The sequence below is a fragment of the Corvus brachyrhynchos genome, unplaced genomic scaffold (genome assembly GCF_000691975.1).
Source record: "Corvus brachyrhynchos isolate BGI_N302 unplaced genomic scaffold, ASM69197v1 scaffold115, whole genome shotgun sequence".
NCBI classification, from domain to species: Eukaryota; Metazoa; Chordata; class Aves; order Passeriformes; family Corvidae; genus Corvus; species Corvus brachyrhynchos.
The window spans coordinates 15926643-15949984 of NW_008239553.1; the positions used below are offsets into that span (position 1 = coordinate 15926643).

The 23342-nt window shown below is 33.6% G+C and overlaps 1 protein-coding gene and 1 long non-coding RNA gene across 7 annotated transcripts in view; one reads left to right on the top strand and one right to left on the bottom strand.

The window, feature by feature from the left end:
- The window catches only part of LOC108448556, a 179671-nt gene that overhangs the window by 87610 nt on the left and 68719 nt on the right, over positions 1-23342 (top strand). For all 3 annotated transcript variants that reach the window (XR_001864482.1, XR_001864483.1, XR_001864484.1), the window contains exon 2: positions 4892-5023. This is a non-coding gene — a long non-coding RNA (uncharacterized LOC108448556). The remainder of the gene's footprint in view (positions 1-4891; positions 5024-23342) is intronic.
- CUNH15orf41 (chromosome unknown C15orf41 homolog) overlaps positions 1-23342 on the bottom strand; it is a 109347-nt gene that overhangs the window by 55552 nt on the left and 30453 nt on the right. For all 4 annotated transcript variants that reach the window (XM_017742104.1, XM_017742103.1, XM_017742102.1 and 1 more), the window contains exons 8-9: positions 19415-19480; positions 16969-17074 (exon numbers count right to left, since the gene is read on the bottom strand). In XM_017742104.1, coding sequence (XP_017597593.1) covers positions 16969-17074; positions 19415-19480 — 172 coding nt within the window. The remainder of the gene's footprint in view (positions 1-16968; positions 17075-19414; positions 19481-23342) is intronic.

Consider the following 23342-nt stretch of genomic DNA (forward strand, 5'->3'; position numbering starts at 1 on the left):
ACACTACTGCAATCCTACAACTTTGCATTTTAAAATGAGCAACTACTGCAGAAACTCCGCACGTAATACTACTGCTGCTGCATGAGACCAGCATAACAGAAAAATCTATGATGCTTAACTTTTATATTTAGGTAAATACAGATCTAAATAAAATTTAAAAGTTTTTTAAGTGTCAGACTTGACTTTAAAGCTTCTCCCACTTCTCCCTGTTCCTTCTTTCAAACCCTGGAGAAGAACATTTGGCAAAGCAAAGATTCTGCATTCCACATTTCATACCATTTAGCTATTGCTACAATTTTCATTATGCAAAACTCAGTGGGCTCTAATAAAATCTGACTAATCCTCTAAAACAGACCGTGTGAGCTACTGAAAGCAATGTTGTACACAAATTCCCTCATGTCAAAGAAAAGACTCATGCAGCACACAGTGTACTTCTTCATAGGTAAAACGATATCCCATGATGTTAACACCGTTTGTTTGTCTTCTCTGCAACTAACTACAGAGTCTTCATATAGTTTGTTCTTAAAAAAAGTCAATTTTTCTTGTAGTTTCAGTTCAGACACACTCATGTATCATAGCAAAACCAGGGAGAGAATACTATAGATGAGATACTAGAAATGTATCAACAGCAAGGCACAATTTTGAACCACTGTTAGTTCAAATATGAACTATATGCATATTGATGTACACAAAAAAAGGACTATTATAAGATTACATTATATTTATATTTCATATTTTAGTACATTTACATAATTCAGACATATACATATATATGTGCTCTGAGGTAAGATCTACCTTATGGTGCAGACATTTTCCTGAGACTTGCACAGGATGGGAATTCTCCCACCATGCCAATTCCACAGGCTCAGGCTAAATTTGAGGTCTATTCAAGTCAAGGAGAGAGCAGAGGCTCGGCAGGTTAAGTGCAGTAGTGCTATTACATCTTATTGGTCTAGTGGCAATTAAATTAAAAAAAAAATCTACAAGCAAGGGTATTAATTTTCATAGCTGCACACAATGATCATACAGATAAGGTGCAGAAAAACACAGAACACAAGAGACAATACAGTGAGCTTTTACAAATGGGGAAGTTTTCTCCATAATAGTGAGAATACAGATCATTTCCTCTGAACTTGTACCCCTGGACATTTTGCAGAGAAGAATTATTTGAGTGGTAGTTTGACATGATTTGTGTTTTTCCTAGAATCCTATCCCTTGTCTTCTTAACACAAGCCAAGAAATATCTGGAACTTTATGTTGTTTTTATAATGTTTTATGCCAAAGAAGTACAGACAGTACTTCTGGATTATTTTTCTCTTCCTTGACACCCTATAAATGGTGCTAAGAAAATTAAAGTTATGAGAAAGTCTGTGCTTAGGTTTACACTTTTGCTACAAGAATAGAGATTTTTCATAACAGAGCATCTTTTTATGTCACTATCTGTAGTGTCTTTTACCTTGGACTTTAAGAAAACCAGTTTAACCTTGCAATATTTTTATGCAACATCAGGCTTTTGCAGGTGGTGAATTTTAAATATAGAAGCAACAAGTAATTTGCTTGAGAGTACAAACAAGATCAATGACAGAAGAAATTCAAAGCTACATTTACAGTCATTATAGCTTACCCTGTCCATTGCCTGGAGGCAAATGCCTGAGAATCAGTTACTAAGAATCATTATGCATAACAGTATAAATGAAGACCATTATTCTATCTTGGTCATTTTACTATTTGCATCATGAAACTCTCAGCTTGTATTGAGGTTAGATGTGCTAACTATTGGGCAAACACATAAGGAGCTAGAGTCTGCCCTAGAAGATTAGGTTTTCAGCCCTCCAGTAATATACACTCCTCTCTTGAATGTTCCATTTTGATGTAGTGAAATGATACAGAAAGTTTACTTGTTTGAATGAAGTGTTACCAGTTAGGAGAGGTCTTTAAATATAGGAAATGTGATTTTTAACAAAAGAAAAAACTACTGTACAACAGTCAGTTTTACTCAATGAGAGCTCAGTGTGTCTACCAAAGTTTACAGAAGTCGCTACAGAAAAACAGCCATCTCTGGTATGAATCGTGGAACAAAGTCATAAAAACCCTACTACACAAAACTTTGTTAAGCAGATCACAAATCACTAATAAAAAGGTAAAGGAAGCAGACTCCACATTTGACCTGAGCTTCTACTGAACTTACAAGCCCAACAGAAGTGATCTTGATTCTGCAGGAGCCCATCACTTCATATTAGATAATATAGTATATATATTCAGATAGTAGAGCATATTCTATAGAAACGTTACCACACTTAATAGTCCTACCACACCAGGAGGGATGAGTAGAAAGGAAGAGACATAACCAGCTGAAAACAGAAAGGACTTTGATAACAGGATGATGTGAGGCGCTTGTTTGTCAAAAATACGCCTAAGCTAACCATGCATGTGTCTGTCATAGTTTGGATTCTGAGTCCTCAAGCCTTAGGAAACCCAAAAATGAAGAAAACAGTGAGGCATTTTTGTGCAGAACAGTGCCAGACATTTGTACATTTTTAGCTTTTTTTCTCACATGCCCGGTGTATTTTACAGAGGCTGTGCTATTCATTTGTGCTCCAGCTCAAGGTACGTGAGCAAGCAGAAAACAAACCCTTATTTTTCTTGGAAGAAAAATCATCAACTCCAAGAAGAGGGATGTTTTCCATTTTTATGATCAGTCAGTGAACACTGATACGAATTAACAATCCAAACTAAATTTACTAGAGGATATAACCAGACCCTAAATATTGAATTCACATTTTCATTATGAACAAGTTTGATAATGTACTTGGGCCAGCAATTGCAGCTAAAAAACTGGTAGAGTTTTATCATTTGCTGAAAATTCACTTTGGTAAAGTTGATTTATCTGTAAAACACCTTGCTACACAAAGACAACTTTCATACAGATTAATTCGGTACTTGGCTATAACAAACCAACTGGTTAAAAGCAATTAAAGTGTATGCACCAGAGCAAGAGAAAAAACCAAAAATTTCCTCAGGAAAGCACAAGGCTTTTGCACAGCAAGGGTGCAAACTACTTTGAAAAGACAGCAGTCAATGTTGTTTATAAACCACTGCTGATCTGAACTGTAAGTTAAGTTGCTCTTAGTTTGCCAAAAGTGGTAAAACTCGATAATGCAGAACAAGTGCTTGAATAAACTTTTCAACACACCGCACAGCCAAAAACATTACGAGCAAATGTGATTTTTGATTCTGTGAGAAGAAAAAAAGCAGAAATCAGAAATATACTTCAAAATGTATTTCCACAGTATATAAGACAGGCAGCTATGATGAATAGCAACCTACAGACTAAGAAATAGGCAACTGAACTTCTGCCAGTATAGAATTATATTGTTCTGAGGGTAATTGTGAGAACATAATTTTACATTAAGAAGCTAAGTGTTCACCCTATATTTTTTTTAAAAACCACCCTTGTTAAAAGGTAAAACTAAAAGAAACCAAACAGGTAAAATCACACAGTTCAGAAAACATGAAATATCTCTAATATGCAATTCATAGTCTGTGTTTTAAAAGCTGAAGGACATACATTTACACACACAAAATAAAGCTATCACTGCTTTGCAGTCTACAGAGTATTTTCAGTTATTTTTCCTTATCCTTGGAAACATACATTACTCTTTACACAGTAGCATTCTGAAATTTTATAACATTTTGGATTTCTTTGAAATGAAAAGTCCATTTTATTGTTTTTTAATTAAATCTATTTCCCTGAAAGGTCTTTAAAGGCTCTACAAACTACCTTGCATTTTATTATTGCTGACAGTTATCTAAACCACGCTTGAATGCCCTCTTTATCCTTTAGTGAGCAATTGAAAGATCATATGCTAAAAAGACTTGTGCTTTCTCTTCTTCTAGCCCTATAATTAAGGCATTTTAATACATTTCTTCATAGTCATTAAGAGAGCACAATGTTAAAAATTAATGAAATGAGACAATTTTGAGTTTAACAACCATAAATACACACAACATAAATTTGTCTCAATTGTAGATATGAAAAAAAGCCTTCTTGAAATCACATGATGAGATTACTGAATTGTCAAGATTTTGCCTTTGCTGTCTAAGGGTATTTGAATGATGTATGGTAGCCTGACAATACTCCAGTGTTGTTACATACCATACAAGAGAGGTAAACATTTCTGTCAAACATTCAAATTCCATTGGGTTTTTGTTTACCTTATATAGATGTCTATAAAAAAAAGTGGTATTGCTGGATGATGCTGAAATGGGGGAGGAAAGAGAAAAGAGGAAGCAAGACAAAGGCATATGAAGGGGAAAATGATCATAAGTCAATTGCAAAAAACCTGACATACAATGAAAAATACCACTATAATAACACTCACTTACAGGAGTATGTTAATAATGTTTATAATAGAATAAATAGGTTTTCTTAATTTGTATTTTTTTTCCTAAGAAACAGAGATCACCATATTAATGTATCACATATTTTTGCAACACAGTAATAAGTGGGTTTCTTTTGTTACACGGTGAAAGAATTCAGTGCTTCTAAGTACATCATCATCACTTCGATACACACCAATTAAATATAGGGTACAACTACACCACAGACACATTATTACTAAGTATTTCCAAAAGACATTACAAATAAGCAAATTTTACAGCTTATCTTTTAAAACTAAGTTAAGTTTTTCAAGGCTTAAGTTCTTTATGCTTTCTCACCTAAATTTAAAAAGATGCAGTGCAACACAGAGCAAGCAGGTAAGAGATTTTTTTTTTTTCCCTTGAGAAAGACAAAACAAAAAAAAAGAGAAGTTGCTCTCCAGAAGATTTTTTAGGGTTGTCAGACTGTTATATTATAAACAACCTTATTAGTCCTTTATAATTACAATAGGTACCTCTGGACAAGATCGAGCAGACATGACAAATGCTTCTGACTTCTTTTTAAATCGAACCTGGAAGGTCATCGCTGAACAAACAGAATGCTATACAACTGGGGCCATAAATTGAGAAAGCTAACAAAAAGGTAAGTTTTTTTGATATTAAAAATTAAAATTATTCTGTTCAGAATTTTCTGTGTAAGATCTAGAAATAGGAGGATGAAATAGTTTAAAAAGGGTAAGTAGGTAAAGAAAAATGTATCTTTAGAAACTTTATGATCAAAATTTTTTTTGGTAGCTGAACCTGTATTTTAGTATCAATACAATGTCTTTAGAGTAGTTGCTTTATTTTACAAATATTGCCTTATAGGTAACGCCTTAATGAGTATTTATCCATGTTTGCATTTACTTTTTTTACAGCACTATGATGAAACAGTGAACAGTTAAAATAAGACCAGTCAGTCTCAAATCTATGGGATTTGCTTGCTGCTATCCTCACATCAAGTCAGTAAAAGAATAGCATACTACTGTGCATTTTTTTTAACGTTTTTATTTTGTTTTAGGATCATTTAACAGTACTGGTAGTTTTGGATTAAATTTAATTTGCATGGAGATAAACAGTAACTTAAGTGACTGGAACTGGAAACCAGTTGATGGATTCACTTTTAAATCTCGTATTTCAGTTTGGAGAGGAAATGTAAGGATTGAATTAGAAAGCTGTAAACTCTTGATGAGAATTAGTGGTATAGAACAGAGGAAAACGAAACCTTCAGTTATTTTCCTTACAGTTAGGCTGAATGAAATTGTAAATCAACAAAAGGTTTGGACAGCATTCAAATCAACAGCTTTACCTAATAAAAGTTCTAACAGAGCACTGAGCATACCATTTGAAACAAATATGAAATAAATATGAAATATGAATGACCTAAAAGGAACCATATGAGAAGCAAAACAGTAAAATCACCAAAATTCAAGCAAAGGAAATTTGAACTGAAATGTATGATGGGCAATTAAGTACCTATTTTGACAATTCTAAGTGGTCAAATTTTTAAAGTATGACAGAGAAACCTTAACCTATTTATATTTGAGTGATAAATGAGGCATTTTGTGTCATTACATTCCCATAAATCACCTTCTTTAACTGCTGATGGCTTTTATCAGCTCTAACCTTTTCAAGCTTCTATCAGAGTGCTAACATTTTCAACTTTGACACATATGCAGTTTACAAATTCTGCAGCTGATTAACTCTGGACAGAAGCACACTGCCATCATTGTCTTCTTCAAGTTTGGTTACAGCGTCAGCATCTCAAAAACTCACAGGCATCCTTCGTATGCCAGAAAGTACCACTTTTGTTGGGCTGTGTTGCAAAGGATCCAAAACATTTTTCCTTTTGAAACAAGTAAATGGGAATATACTTTTGAAAGTAGTCTTCTACAGAAAGACTGAAATATGTGTAATTTTCCTTATTTTAAAATAAATAGCACTTTTCAGATAAAGAGATAAAAGTAATATGATCAATTTTACATGACCTTATAATTTAAACAAGATTGGAATAAAAAAAAATTGACTACACAAGAAGTGAAGCTGTAAAAATCTCTGAGGAAAGCAACAATAAAAAGTTAAAAAGATTCTAATTAGTGCAGTGTATTGTATATCTGACATTGCAAAATACTGCAATTATAAACAAAATATTGCAATTATTAATCATGATTATGGGCCCTTAAATCATTTTATGGGATCCCTCACTAAATTCCTCTCTCAACTATTTTGTAAATTTTAAAGCTTATAAATAGCAGTATCTCAAAACTATAAATTTCAAAGATTAAATTTCAGCATTTCAGCACTCAGAACATGAAATGAATTCAACCATGATATACTCAGAATACAATAAATGAAAGAGAAAAAAAAAAAAAGAGGAAAAAATGTTTTATCCTGTGTAAGTAAACCCAGAGATTTCAAGGAACACTAGCTTTCTGTAGGAACTAAAATTAAATTACCTATTTGTCTGACACATTCAAATTTTGCTACAAACAGATGATAAAATAGTTGATAAAATCCCATCTAGGTGTCTGTCTTATAAAACATTTTAACTTACTGTACTATTCCAACAAGAAGCCAGCCATATAGTAGCTCTTTCTACTTTAGTAGCATCAAGACATAGTAAGAATGGTACCAAAGATTTAAATACTTGTATTTTTGCTATTTTTAAAATTTAGAAATGTGCAGAATATAATTTCAGATGTATTTCATCTATTGAAACAAGTAGTGACTCATTCACTGAAATGAATTTCCAAGATATAATTGATCTAGACACTGAAACAAAGCCCAGGTTTAAAGAGATACTGTCTTTAATAATATTAGTCAGACTGAAATTTTTATGTTGGTTGTGTGACCACTGGAAGCCTGGTACTTCAGATGGCATTAGTTTTGATAAGAGCTAACTAGACATCAGACCTAACTAATGAAACATGAAGAGACAGGCTTGGAACATGTAAATAGAATGTCTGCAGAGATTCTCATGCTGAGATTCTCTCTTGGTGATAAACTACATCTTAGAAAAACAGTGGATGAAGGAAAAATTTTTGCAGCATCACAACTAAATTAGCCTTGCAGTGTCAATATTTAAGGCCTACCCATAAAAAATTAAAAGTTCTTTATTTCACAAATAATGTCACACATCAGAGAAGCTGTGCAGTTACACTTTGATAATTCAGCTGTAAATCTTGGAATGTCTGTAAGTATTCACGACAAAGGAACATTTATCATTTAAAATAAAAGGACATGATTTCTTGATGTTCATATCAAAGACTAGTGATGGATGAGAGCACGCTAATCAAATGAAAAGAAAGAACACAGATGCTTACTATTTTGATTAGGAGAGGGAAATGAAGACTTCTTTCCTAAATAAAGATCTAAACATTCTTGAAGTATACACACAAACATATACGTAAGTGTGCATAACACACTGCGCATTCTTAGGAGCTTGATATGTTCTTCAGCAGAAATGCTAAAAATCCTAACTAGAATTACTTAAGTTCAGAAGAAGCCACATAACACTGACTGATAAATTCCAGTTAATTGCTTATGAATTTATACATTCAGAAGCAATTTTAGCTTTCTTCTATTAAAATTCAACAAGTAATAAAAGAGAATAATTTGAGCTTTTTTTTTTTTTTGTAATTTGTTTCCTACTGCCTTAGCTCTAGGTTTAAATTATACTTCTGTAATATCATCCTTATGTAACTTAAAATTGCATAAAATCAATGTAAATATTACTGAAGACAAAAATGTAGACAAAATTTGATGCAAAAATGCATCAAATGGGATGCAATATTGCAAGATAAATGTGGAACTTCAGAGCTAAATTTTATTGTAAGCTTCTACATTTTTGATACTCAAGTCACCTTACCTCAGTGTCTTGCTTTATGTGTACACAAATTTTATCAAACTAATTACGCATGCTTAGCAAGAACTAATAAACATCAAGAATTCTGTTTGCTCATTGTAAGAGTCACAACCACTGCCAGTGAGACAGCCAAAAGTTTGTTCAATTTGTAGATCCATGTGCAGTGGCAAGGTCCCATGAGGGTCAATGATACTTCCACAAAGTGTTGTCAAATGATGATAACATGCAAGTCCTTGAAATCCATCTTTCTCATTCTCCTTTAAGCAGGTAGTAACTATAAAGAAAATCCCTCTGATACTTTTCCATCAAAATTCTGCAATGAGTAAAAACTTTTAGATATCCTCAAGAAAATACTCCAGTCACTCTTGTTCTGAACAGAGAAAGAAAAGCTCCTTTGCTAACTGGACAACTACTCATCAAATATACTTGCTTATACCTTGCTGTAGTTATGAAACAAAGAAAGTACTAAAAAAATGAAAACAAATTAAAAAATGAGTCCTCATCACACAGTTTTCAAGAATTTACAAGAAGGAACATTTTACAATCTCTATAAAAGTATGTAATTGAACATAAACTGGTGGCACTGAGGCAGAAAAAATATATTTGAATTAAAAATATTCTTAATGCAATAATATATTTCTTATTGTAAAAATAATTTTTACCCAACCAGAAATGCATTTGAAGTTGAGAATAATATAACGCAGTGTTTAAAAAAATACACCAACACCAATAACCATTTTGCTCTGCCACTGAAAAGCTTTAGTAAGACACATCTGATGATGTGCTTAATGCAACTTATCCAAATATCCTCAGTGCCTCCTTTAATGCAAGATTAGTGTTCTAGGGAAGCAGATTCTTGTGCTCTGGAAACAGATATCCATATTGTACAATCACTCAGAATAAACAAAATGTAGGAAGTTTCAATATATACATTTCAGTCTCATCTTTAATCAAAAGAAACTCTCTCAGAGCTCTCACAGGGGCTGAATGGAACCGTGGTATGCCACAGTGACACTGAATTTCTTTTTGCCTAAGCCAAGACTTAGGCACAAGGAATTTGTTAAACTGTGTGGAAGTGTGATTCCTGTCCATTAACTGTCCAGGGACTACTAAATCTACTCATCTTGTACTGCAAATTACTCCTAGATTGTGCATTAACCTCACCAGTCTCATGCTTTTAAATGCCTTATTTACTGAGTCCTAGCTGTAATCAGCTAGTGATGTTATTTATTTTTTCCTTATATTAGTACATATAGTACATATAGTTTTGTATTCTATACATAGTAATTTATCATTTAATATATTAAAGGCTGCTTAAGACAAAATAATTCCTCCACCTCTTGGACCTTTTTTGAAAAATTTACTGGATGCTCAATATATATAATATTCAATAGCATGTGAGAATAATTTTTATGGAACTCTGATAGTTAGAAAGATAGATAACTCAATTATTAGATCATCTATCAAAATATTCAGATGTGTAAGAGGTTACTAAAAAGATTGATGACTGAGAAAGTCCACTGATTCTCTAGCCATCATATCCACACATTTGGCTAGACAACATTTTTTGCCGCCTTCACAAGCAAGCTTCATTACCCATCACTCCACTGAAAAGAGTTTATTATGAGGCTGCCATCTTGGCAAGACTATTATTTAGATGATAAATGTTGGGGGAAAAAGTGTGTCTAGATTTTTTTTTTTAACATGAGCTTTTTGACAGATAAAACAAACAGCATCTACATTTCTAATTAACTTAAATTTGGCATATACAAATACAGGTCAGTAAAGCTATGATATGCTACTAGATTATCTTCTGTCTGAATCTTGCCCTTAATTTGCAAAATGTAAATTAACTAATTAGAAGAAAAGCAGCATTATTTGTGACAAAATGCTGCTTCCACTTTTTCTGCTTTGTGACATTTATGATCAACTGTAGTCCTTCATTCTAACTTCTAGTAGATGGATAATTATGCTTAAACTAATTTATTAGGCTTTTAGTATTGTAACCCAAATAAAAACTTGAGATTTCTGAAGGCAAAGAAGCCCAACAACTGTGACATGTAGCTAAATGACATACTTGCCAGTTTTACTCCATTGACAATATAATGCTGTTAACATATCTGGCATGAATACAGGTACAAATATTTTCACTTTCAATATTCAAGTACCTGACTCAAAGGAAAGTCTCTATTAGTATTCTTAAAATTTCCTTGAAATCTCTGTGTCCCTTCTGTACATGATGCATAGTAACAATAATATACTTACACTTTGTTCATTAGTACTAAGAGTTAAATTTCACTTTATACGCCTACTACCCTCCTCAACTGTCATTTGAAATGGATTAGACTAGCACCTACAGAGTTACAAAAAGGAAGAGGAAGTTGATCATTCTTGAGTTTCAGCCCAGCAACTTGACCTCATTAAATAAAAAATATACGATATCATAGTTTACAAGAAGGTATTCTTTTTGCTTTGGTTTGGTTTTACTATTAGTATGTAGATAAAGAACCAACACTAAAAAATACATTGAAAATGTCAGATGCAAATGTCAATTAAAAATTACAAGGAATTCTGAAAGGTAAGGTCTGTGGGGGGTTGACATTCTTTGACATAGTGGAGTGTCTGCAACCAGGCCCTTGGCAAGAATAGCAGGATCTGTGCTGTCATATCTTATTGTACATAAACTTAGATGCTTGTCTAATCTGAATGAGAAATACCAGGAAAACTGGAGCTGAAGCCATGCAGTAGTATGGAAGAAAGTTGAAAATGCTCTATCTAGATTACATGAATCTCCTGTGACAAGAAAATATTTAAGACAGCTCAGAAAAATATAAGGGGAAAATAATGTAAACAAAGATATATACTGCTTCACATAGTATTTTTTAAGTTCAGGATGTAACAATCTAGCAGTTAAAGAGGCCTACATAAGGGAATTAAATTATAATGAAAATCCCAGTTTCATGTCTGTATTAAATACTGTATCCAAGGAAAACAATGCATGAAAATACATACTTAATATCAATCATTCAAATATAAATTATGAGTAAAATATGGTTTGTTCTTTCTTTGCTTTGACAAAAATTAGTTTTGATACAAAACCAAACAATCTACAATGCTCAACAAAACAATTAACATTATAGCAATTATTAATATTAACATTATTAACATTATGCATAAGCCATGGTCTCAGTGAAAATGGTTTCATGCTCTGTTATTCAACCACATTGTTGAAGAGAGCATGACAGGTAAAATCTAAAAACATTACTTTTGAGCTGGAGCAAAAAAATGTATTTTTCATATGCTACATGTTGATTTCTATACTGTTCGTGTGTCATTAAATAAAGACAAAACTAATTAATATCAAATGCTATTGGAAATAGGCTAAATGTATCTAGGACATTGGTGAAGTGCAGAGATATATATGCCTCTGTGTGTGTTCGTACGTATATCTGAATGCACACATGCATCTATTTATCTTGCAGAAGAACATGGTTTTACCATCTTCCCAAGTAAACTACTGCATTTTCTACTAATAAACTAGTAGAAAATGGCATTTTTCACTGCTTTTGGTTCTCTTCTTGTCTATAAACAAACGCATCTTACTCAGTGGTACTAAGGTTAGCAAGTTGGCATAGTAATTCACTTAAAAAAAAGTTAATTAGTTTTGAAGAAACTTACTATATAAAGTCCTAAGCAGTAAAAATCACCATAAACTCTCTCTTCTATCTACATCCATTTTTGTTTAAGATTAATTTAGTAATTCAAGTGGAGCCAGAAGGGAGAGAAAAAGGAGCATAGCAAAATCCAGCATGTGTGAAAATCTACAAGCATTAGAGAGCTAAACAAACCCTAAGTCCCTCAGTGTTGAAGTAAGGTCAAAACCTTTCAGCATTGTACCAGTGTGTCAAAATATGTCAACAAACCATCATACTGCAAGAAGAAGAATGACCTTTCAGTTCTTTATGTTTGGGCTGCTTTGGATACTGGGTATGCATGAACAGTTTTCCTAGCCACTTGACAAATGTAACTCCCAAGGTTTCTTCCAAGTCAGGTTGTTACAATGGCTTTCAACTCACCAATACAAATTTTTAAACCATCTGCAACTGAAGAATACTGAACTTGTTAATAAAACAGACATCCATAAACCCACAACAGATCTCCCTCTTCCCCTACCACCTACAACCAGACAAGAATTACTACTTCAACAGTCTTCACAGTAAACTGTTAAAGCAATTTAAAGAGATGAACAGCAAAAAACGTCTATAATTCTGATGTCCTGATTCAGACTTTGCTCACATATCATTCATCCTCACAATCAACTGTAAATGCATTTGAACAAAACACTCTTCTCAAAAAACCCTAGGAACACATTATCTGTGTTTGTGTTGTGAAATACAATCCTTTGCATCATTTGTGTTTGCACTTCTCTGAAATAAATATCCTTTTATTAATTGACGGGGTTCTATGATAATTTGATAATTTTACTATGACTGATAGTTATGAACTGAAGTCTCAAGATCAGGCATAATATACCAATTAACAACACACTGAATCATGAATTTAGGCTGCCAAAAAGTGTGATTACTACTTTAAAATTACTTATGGGAAACTTTCTTTTATTTCTTCTTTCAAAAAAGCAGAAGCACAGGACTAACAGCATTTGGAACACAAACAAATGGCGGAAGAAATTTAGTACAGAGATGACCTACCATTTTTATTCAAAGAGAAGATTAAATGCTTCTTTTCCACTATGTGAAAATGCCTTTAGTTTAATAACAGTGTCAAATATGACATTTTCCTACAGTCTTCCTCACATATAGTAAAATTTCTTTAGCTAATAATGGCGTCAAGCTTTCTCCTGGGACTCTAGAAATTACATTCCAGATTGTACATATGCCTTAGCCATGCTTGTAGAAGATAGAAAATGTAAATTGCTGTATTCGAGTTTGTATCTTCTTACAGCAAGTCACTGACACTGCACCCACTAATTACTGTATGAACCATGTGTTGCTGATCTGTATATCCTTAGAAAACAGTAGTCATGCCTGTCAGCTCTGACTAACAGACTTTTACAGCCAGGACTCCAATTTTTAATTTAAGTTAGAAAAAAGTTATAAAATAACTTATAAAAATCAGTTATAAAAACACTACGGAGGGAAAAAAAAAAGAAACAGCAACATTCATCTAAATCCTAAAATAATTTACATGCTCATAGACCCCATTTTAAAGTGCAATCTGCATAACTTCCTGTTCATGCTCTCCAAATTACCTTTGGTCCCACAGACTATTCAACAGCTTTTATTCTCATGCTTACAACAAATACACCAATGTAGACCAGTGAAAAATGAAAAGTGTGGTATCTACTACATGTGCACAAAGCAATTATATTTTGTTTTTTTTTGTTTACCCAGCGGCAGTGTAAACTACAGCCTGCTCAGTGGATACCACCACTCTGAAGGAACAAACATACTGAGAGAAGTATATGAATCACTTTATACTAAGTCTGTCCAGTATATAAAATAGCTTTTTTTCCTAAAACATCACTCTGCAAAATCACGCTGGAAATAGGCAAGACCAAACTTGCCTTTTCCTGTTTCTTTATTATTGAAAAAGCTCAATATCTAAACAACATCTTAAATTATAACCGTGCAAATCCACTGACAAGGTACACTTTGTACATTTTTAATGTGAAGCTTAATTTGAAGATGAGGTTGCAGTGCACCACTGCAATTGAAAATTGCTTAACAATATCATTGATGTATGAGCCATAAAAAACCTTGCTAAGCTGTCCCTGCAGAACTCAGAGTAATAAAAAGGTGTTCTTCTGCACTGAGGTGAACAGACATGGTTGACTGCATCTAGGGAGCTGTTCTGTTAAATGAGAAAGTGCCATTTCTTTCCTGTCAGTACAGACACTCACAGATTTAGTTAGCACAAAGTACAGGATTTAATGAAATACACACATAACAGCAAACAAACCCCAGCTATGTTCAAAGATTTCAGTCAGATTCTGAGTAAAATTCATCTTACATCTGTGACATGTGAGAAAAGAATGCAGAAACTTTTCCAGTTTGACTCCTAATTTTTAGAGAAGCAATAAAAAAGTTGAATGGAATAGGTCTGAAACCTCTCACTTTCATTCCTTTCAAAGTATCTAGATTTGTATTTTTATCCACATCTAACAGGCGATACAGATTTTCTCTTGAATTTAATTTCTGTTTTAAGTTCAGCCAATGTGTCAGGTTTACAAAACACTAAACTATTTATTGAGTGTTGTATCATCTCTATTGTGAACTCATGCTTGTTGTCCAAATAATTTCTCTTTCAAGAGGAAGGGAGACACAAAGGTGTGGTGAATTGACTGAGAATCTGGTTCTCACTGAGAGACCTCTGCACAGACTGATGAAATAATACAAAATTGATTCACAGTTTGTGCAGCTACACCTGTGTCCTTTCATATAAATAGTTTCAGAGACCAATGAAAGTTAACTGCCTAACCTACATGCAACCTAATCTGTCAACATGGATTCATTAACCCAACTGTCATTATATTAGAAGCCACAGTAATTCAGAACTCATTTCAGAAGATGTGGCACTGTCCACTTGGCCAAACGGTACCAAAATTAAAACTAATGGGATTTATTGTTAAAAAAAACCGCATAGAAATCTGCCTAATTTCCATAATTAACCTAGATTTTGGATTTAGGGTGTAACAAATCCTACAATGGAGTTCTAGTTTCCTTTATATGAATGTAAATTCACTATATTTAAGAATCAACCATTTTTGTAGTTGTTTTCAATACAAACAGCTATAACAGCAGATTTGGCAAAATCTCAAAACTACTTGCAAAATGTTTTATTGATCTATGTATCATTCCAGTCTAGCTTGCAACATTAAAGATACTTGACTAACAGCTCAGTGAGAGATGTTATTCCATTTCTGAAGTTGAATTAGTAATTGGTACATGTTAAAATTAAAATGAAGTTAGCTATGTCTTGGTTTCTTGATAAAAGCATAAGAGAAGTTTCCTTTGGAAATGTCAGATGCAAATGGTACACACTATTCTCAAATGTTTTACACTAAAATGTTGATAGACACTTTGTAGCACAAAAAAAGGACAGAACTGCAACGGCAATTTTACTACAAACAACAACTGGATCAGTTGTTCATCCTACCCGTCTATGTAACTTTCACCCCATTTCAACTTAGTATCTTTATGCTCATGCTATCTGTTTAAAATTCACTTATTGGAGCTGCTTTTCTCTGATACCATCATGGATCCCTTCAAACACACCCTTTATACTCAGAAAGTATTCCAGTACATCCGATGGCCTTCTCCCAGCCTGAGCTGCTCCATTTCTTTTACACTGGATGTGCAATTCAGCACTGTTTGCATCACCCTCTTTCCTGCCATTCTCACCATTTGCTTAGATATTGTATATACTCAAGTTTCTTTCTAAGTTTTATAATCTGTATTTCACAATTTATTTTCTACAACTTTCCTAAAGTATAATATCTTCATCCAACAATTGACAGCCTTCCAAGTTTCCCATTACTTTTATTCAAGTTTTCCAATTCTCTGCTTTCTGGGATTGTCAAATAAGAGCAGGTCCTTTTCAAATCAATCAAGAATGTTGCTGCAGAGCATAATTCCGAACTTTGATGATGTTATTATCAAGATCTCGTTTCCCTTTCTCTGCTGCCTTTTACTGAACCTCTTTTAAGGTATTTTCAAAGGTACTGCTAGCGATTTTCACATTCAGCTGAAATACTAACAGTCACCAGACTACTCTCTGATACTGGCACACACCCCCTTTTTGTTGCATGTTCACACATTTGTGCCATGTTCTCCACTATCCCTCTGATGTTCTCTTGTGGACACTGAGAAGAATTCTAAATTTATGCTTTAAAAAATCCTTTATTAAAAATTTAATTTACCTCACTCACTATCTTGCTTAGGGTTCTACCACATACAAAAATGGCACTGAAGATGAAGCATTGTGTTTAGTATCTTTCGGGAAAAAAATCCTCCAGTGAGGAGGTGTCATGGATAATGATTTTTTTGAACAATAAAGCAGAAGTATTTTAACCATATTTAAAAGAAAATACCTTTACACCATCAACATGCCACAAAAGTCTGTCCAGCACAATTTGTTTCCCTCCTTACCCTCCTGCAAATACTTACATTTTCAACTTGAAGATAATTGTAATTATTGCTTCAAATGTAAATAATAAACAAAAGAAAAACTTTATTAAAAAAACCCATTGTGTAACAGTACTGTCCTACTTACAATGACAATGAGCAATAACATCCTTTATACACAAAACCCACTTGGTTAGACTGTGAAGATGTTTTTAACAAGTTTGTCACCTTGCACATATTCCAGAATGTTACAGCAAAATCTCCTTTCAAAGTCAGGTACTAAAAAAATTGACATATAACTTCTGTACCAAAATAACTTACTCTGTCATTTAGCATTACTGTAAAATCACCACATAGATCTGCTGCATGTTAATGATTAAGACCTCAATTTTTTACAAATATTTCAGCACACCAACTTGAAATGAAAATGACATTCAAAATGGCAGATTAGTAACATGTAGAGTCAGTAGTGTTTTATCCAGTAACTCCTTTTTAAAATGAAATCCTATTTATCTATAAGGAAAAATAACAAAAATATACCTGTTCCAGTAGCTCCAAAACTGGTCCTGCAAGTAGGCTTGGTGGCTACTTTCATCACCAAATGAGGCTTTGCTTTCAATCCAGTGAATTATGTGTCCTTCCACAGCTAGGGTGACAGCAGAAAATAAACTGAACTCTGAAAATCACACTCAAAAGCCTGTAAGACTGTGTTAGAGAAGATTCTATTTACTCCACAATCTACCACATAAATCATGCTTGCAACTGAGTTACATATTTGTAAAAATTATCTTTCAAATACGCACATAGGGCATTTAAAAAAAATACCAGAAAATACTTTAACAGATAATCGCATTAATTTCAGTTTAATTACACTCTGTTCCACATATCTGCATTTATTCTAACACAAGCAGAATGTAAAGAAAAAGAGTAGACTAAGAAGCAGTTGTATTCTTCTATTCCCTTACTTTGCTGGAAGGCCGTTATCAGGTACGGAATTGGAAGCTTCTGATGAATGATAAAAACAGTTAGCTAAGCTGCTAAAGACAGACACTTGCCACCAATCCAGAATGGAAGGTGTAAGAAAGGGAAGGAAATTTAACCTGGACATGTGTCTGCTACCTTTCTTTTGCAAAACCAGTAATGCTTCATCAGAAAGAAGTTAGGAATAAGAAGGCTTCTGTGAAAAAATGTGATTTTGAATTTCTGTTTCTTTTAATGCTTTGGTATTTGCTTTGGTTCATGTCTTTCCTCATTTCTTGCAGGAGTGAATGACTAATATTAATAAAATCATCTTTTTTTTGACAAAGGAATGTACTCTCTGAAGTTGACAACATAATTTTGCAGAAGGAATCATGAGCATCACTCTGAGAGACCATTCTTTCTCCAAAAAGATGTTGTTGGTTATCATTAAGATCTTTAGAAATGTTACCTTTATTTTGAGTTACCTACAATATCCACAACCATGATGCCTTAGCCTAAATTTGACTTGGAATGAGGTTTTCAAAGAACATGCAAATCCAGGAGCACAATACAGAAAGATTACTAGAGGCTATGGCAGCAAATGATTGACCACAGAGTGCAATATTACTCAGGAAATCTGGGAAAATAACTCATGAAGTCACAACACTAAGCTCTATGTGCCACCACTACCCTGCTATCAGTAACCCAGTTAACTTGTGTAGGCCTGTACTACTACATCCTTCCCCCACCCACACCACCTTTAGATCCCAGGAGATATAACAGCTGAGGTATAATCAGCTCAGAAGCAATTTCTAAGAAACATTTGCCTTTCCTAGTTATGTACTGAGTCAGGAAGAAGAGAATCCAAGGGCTGCTATACATTCATTCAGATCAGACAACAGGTAGAACATTATTTTCTGTAAGTCTCAAGTGATTATAATAATTTGAAAAAAGCAAGGTACTATTACTATTTGAATTTTTTTGAGACAAATCTATGCAAATCAATTAATGGCTATTTTTAACCTTCTTTCTAATAAGGTAATATTACAAAAAGAATTCTTTTGGGTGTTTCCTGGTTTCCCTTCTCAAGAATAAAAAAAAAATAGTTGCTTTTCTAGTTTTCTTTTAATCAGGCTCCTGAATAGGTAGGACATAATCTCATGTTTCTAATATAGAAGTGAGTACCTTATACCAAATATATACTGTGTTTATTGTGGTCCACATTACTGGGGAATCTTTCTAATGTATAAACTTTTTAAAGAGCAGGTGGTAAAGAGGGAGACAGGCTCTTTTCAGTGTGTCAGGTCACAGGACAGAAGCAATGCATACAAACTTAAACACAGGAGTTTCCACCTGAGCATGAGCAACCACTTTTAAACTGTCAGAGTGCCTGACCATAGGCACATGTTACCTAGAAAGGTTGTGAATTCTCCCTACCTGCTGATATTGATAAGCTGTCACATGGCCTCAAGACCAGAAAAGGTAGATGAACTTTAACATAACCTTTATACTTTTATTTCTTATTCTTTCTTGCTGTCCAGGCTTTTAAAAAACAGTAAAGAACTTCAGAGTTGTATTTAGATGCAAAGTGATGGCAAAAGATTAATTGCACAATGACAAACCCTGATGCAATGACCTATAGGTGTAACACAATACTCTTAAGACTACTTTGAACTGATTTGGTCTAGAAGTAAAAAACAATTATAGGTATTTCAGAGTTTAGTTCAGAAGGACAGCGGGTAGAGTACATTAGAGGGAGCAGGGATTTGGGCATTCCTACCATTGCTTTCTTTTTCCTTTTTTCTTGATAATGAGGTGAAAACATGCAGAGACTAAAGAAGAAACACTGGGTAACACTATATAGGATCAAATCTCTCTGACTCAAACTAGAAGTTCTTAAAATTATTGGGTAACTCCTGAAGAGACTTATTTGCAGTATCCTAGAATATGCTTCACTTAAGTAGCCATAATATTTTAGCATGAACACCTCTAAACAAAATAATAGAAATTCTTTTAGAGGACTTACCTACTGGCACTTCTAAAATAAAGTCTGGTGTTTTGTCATAACCCTTTGCACGAAGCTGATCTTCAGCTGTACATAGAAAATAAGAACTACTGTTTATAAAACTATTCCATTAAGTAGACAGCAGCATAATTAATTTTCTTTTAAATAAGAGTGCAAGAATTACTAATGCAGTCATACATATCTTTCTTATGCATGCAATGCTGTGTCAGATTAAATGAACCTTTGTAGAAAACCTGAAGCATGGATATAAAAATGCTTCTTTGTCATCCCTGCATTTTTATGTCTTCATTATAAACATCATTAATTCCAGCTGTCATACAGTATTTTATAACCTCCAAATATTCAAAATAAAGAGGTATATTCACTGATTGAAAGAAGAGTCTCTCCACCTTCGGATATGTTAAGATTAATCCTACCAACACCACAATGTAGATATACTGTTGCTGCTGCCTTGGTTTTATTTTTAGTGTTAGCATAAAGTTGTTAAAAAAAAGAGCAAGAAAATCCTTCTCTCCCAGAAATTTATTAAAGTAGAGAAGAGCCATAATTTTAGTTTCTCTTGCATTCTGGATTCCGTAGAATTTATCCAATTTCTGAACATAAAAAGATTTAGACATTCTGCTAACATTAAGTCTATAACTTTATTGCTTACAAATATTAGAGCTGAATATTTCAAGAAATAATAATGAGTGAGCAAGACAAAACTGCAAAAGGCAAAAGATGCTCCCTTTTAAAGAAAACAAAAACAAAAAAAGAAAGAAAGAAAGCCCAAGCAATCCCTTAATATTTTTAAACTACTGTCCTTGATTTCTGATACCATTACATTGGTATTTCTGAAACACCATTTCTCCATTAGAATTTGGAGTGACCTGGTCATTCAATTCCAGGCATGGCTTTCTGTCTTCACCCAAGCTCAACTAATGGCACTACCTAGTAACAAGTAAGGCTGTGTAGCCCCTTAACACCTACTGGGCTGTTGACATTGTCATGCATCCCATTCGCCTTTCTACATCACCTTTGATTAAAATTAATGGTCCATTCTCACTGTTGGGTAACTTATTTCCAATCCATTTATCAGGTTAGGACAGTAGTTTCATGGCCAATGTTCAGAACTCAGTTTTTGAATACTTTGTGCAAATCCTGAAAGGTCAGCAGTTTGAGTCCAAGTAACATTTTAATGACAACAAAAACATACGAACTTAGAAATCAAAATACTGTAATAGTGCCAAAAGCAAACTCTCCCACTCTTTTTCACCAAAGAACATAAATCTGAAATATTTTATATAGTGAACTAACTCTGAAAGTGGGACAGAAGTAAATTTGGAAAGCTGAACATTCATGTTAGTGTAAACTGCAATAGATGTTTATTCTTTTTGAGTGGTACCATATTTTTTTTTTAATTTTGAGAGCACTTCTTCACTATAAACAGACTATGCTGTAAATTGACACTTTATTATATCATCTGATCTGATGATCAGGTAATGAAAAACATTTCTAGGATTTGGAGACAGACTTGGTTTTTGGCTATTTTTTGAAACTTAGAATGTCATGTATACAGATAAATGATGTTAAGATTAAGAAGGTTCTAATTTAACAGAGCCTATGAATAGAGAGTTTTATGCCATAACATAAAAATGAATTAATGTTCTACATAATCTTTTCATCCTTATTAATAAAAAACAAAAAACAAACAACAAAACAGTTGTATCCAAATCTAGTTAACTGCAACCTGCTCTTAATCATTTAAAACAACCTAGGATAGACAATAGGATGTCTCAGCTGAAATTTGTTCATTTAAGAGCAACAGCAATGGAAAGATCAGTCTTTTCTTTCACATCTAACAGATACCAGTATCACAAAATAAGGGAAATGCACCTTAAAAAAACTTACTGAAAACCAAAACAGATGTAAACACATGTTTCAATAGGTCAACATGGCAGGTCTCTGAACTGGAATCTCCATCAGCATTGCTTTTAATATTCTTCAACAGATTATTCTTTCAAGGGTGCCCGATTACTTTTAAAACCTTTTAATTAATGGCTTGGAAAAGAACATGGTTTTTGTTTTAAATCTGGTACTGAATGTCTTTACATGGTTTCTCCTAGCATTCTGAACTGTGATTAACATTGGAAAACATATTAAAAAGCATGTTTATTATTGATGTGTCCATCATGTGCAGAAACATAACTTTGCATTACTATTTCTCCAAGTGTTTTGAAGCTTTATAACTCTGGGGAAAAAATAAGTACTGGAACTCCCCATAATCACCATAAAATTTTTGTTTTAAACTGTAACCCCATCAAAAAGAAGTTCTAGCTTTTCAGCCCAGGTTATGTTTCACATTGGTCTGGAAACGACAGAGGCAGCATTCTGCACCTCTAAACATCTTTAAACTCTAGCATGGATTAAGAGAATAATTTAATAACTGCTTGAAAGCCAACCCACAGCAGTTTTGACAGATACATTTATAAATCCTCAGGTTTGGAAATTATGTGGAAACAGCCCTAATAAGTAGTTTGTCAACAGATACTCCATTAATTTAGATTTTCAACAAGACTGCAGCTTCATCTTTACCATAATGCCACACTCGATCATAACCATGTAACACATCGTTGTTCTTATATTACTAGCCTTCTTCTGTTGGTGCATGAATGAGCTACAACTGCAAATTTAAGATTACAGCAGAAAATACTGATCAGATTTCATGATTTATATCCACTGGTGGGAACCAAAGGAGGATAAAGCTCAGTACCTCCCCATATATCTAAAAGCTTTCCTAATATATTCATGATAATGATACCAAAAAAAAAAAAAAAATTCTATATAGGACCTAGAAATTCCTGGCATTTCAGTATGGTCTATGAAGTTGTGAGCCTCTTTTGATAGAATGCTACATTTGATCACTTTAATCTCAGGCCAAGTGATAAAGACTTGAGAGCTGTGTTTTTGCTGAAGAGAGGACATGGTATATGAAGCACTTCTCATGAACAGTGTATTAATAAAATGTAACCCCCACTAGTGTGTATAGGTTTCCAGTCAATTCCAGGGTGAGTCTGAAGGTGTTATTTCTGATCTGTAGGCTTTGAAAGCTAACTGCTCTAGAAACAGACAAATTCTGTCTTGAACCTGAAAAGCTGCTTCATGCTCTCAGACTATACTGGGGCACTTCATATTCACTGTGTCCTTTGACTTTTACTTTCTTCTCCTGTACTAGACTCTCTGTTGCTCAGGTGAACACATTTGATACAAACCCCCTAACTATTGTTGAAGAACAGTACAGTGTAATAGTACACTAATACAGAACTGCTGTTCCTTTAAAACATGTTAAAAAGTAATGGAATTACAAGTCATAAGCCATGTAAATAATAAGCCATCTTCAAAATTGGAATGAAGTATTACGAAAAAAAGCCTGAATTTGTGGACCTATGGGAAATACTGTCATCTCTTCTGTTTTCCTGATGTTTTCTTCAAGCAGTTTTGAAACTAGGTTTTCAGAAAGGAAAGGCTGTATTGCAAGGGACTTGGTAGGGTTCATCTTGCAGATACTTAGGGAAAGCTTTTTTTTTTTAAATACCCCAAACCCCAAACACACGTAGAACCTGAAAACATAGGTGATCACAGACATAATAAATACAAAACATATCTTAAATCATGACTAAACAATACTTCACTATACATAAAATATGAACAACAAATTAAGCTCTCTCATTTCTATCTTCATATTCTAACAAGTTAACCCATTCTAGATGTTTTAATTTGATAGCACAAATTTCTTGGAGCTAATTTCTAAAGACAAAATCCAAGGTTGTGAAACATACAATTTAAATGTGATTTTTATACTGCATAAGCTTACACAAGCCAAATAAAATGATAATTGTTGGGTAGGGGATCCCTTAATGAGTCATCCACTCCATTCCCTTGTATCGTG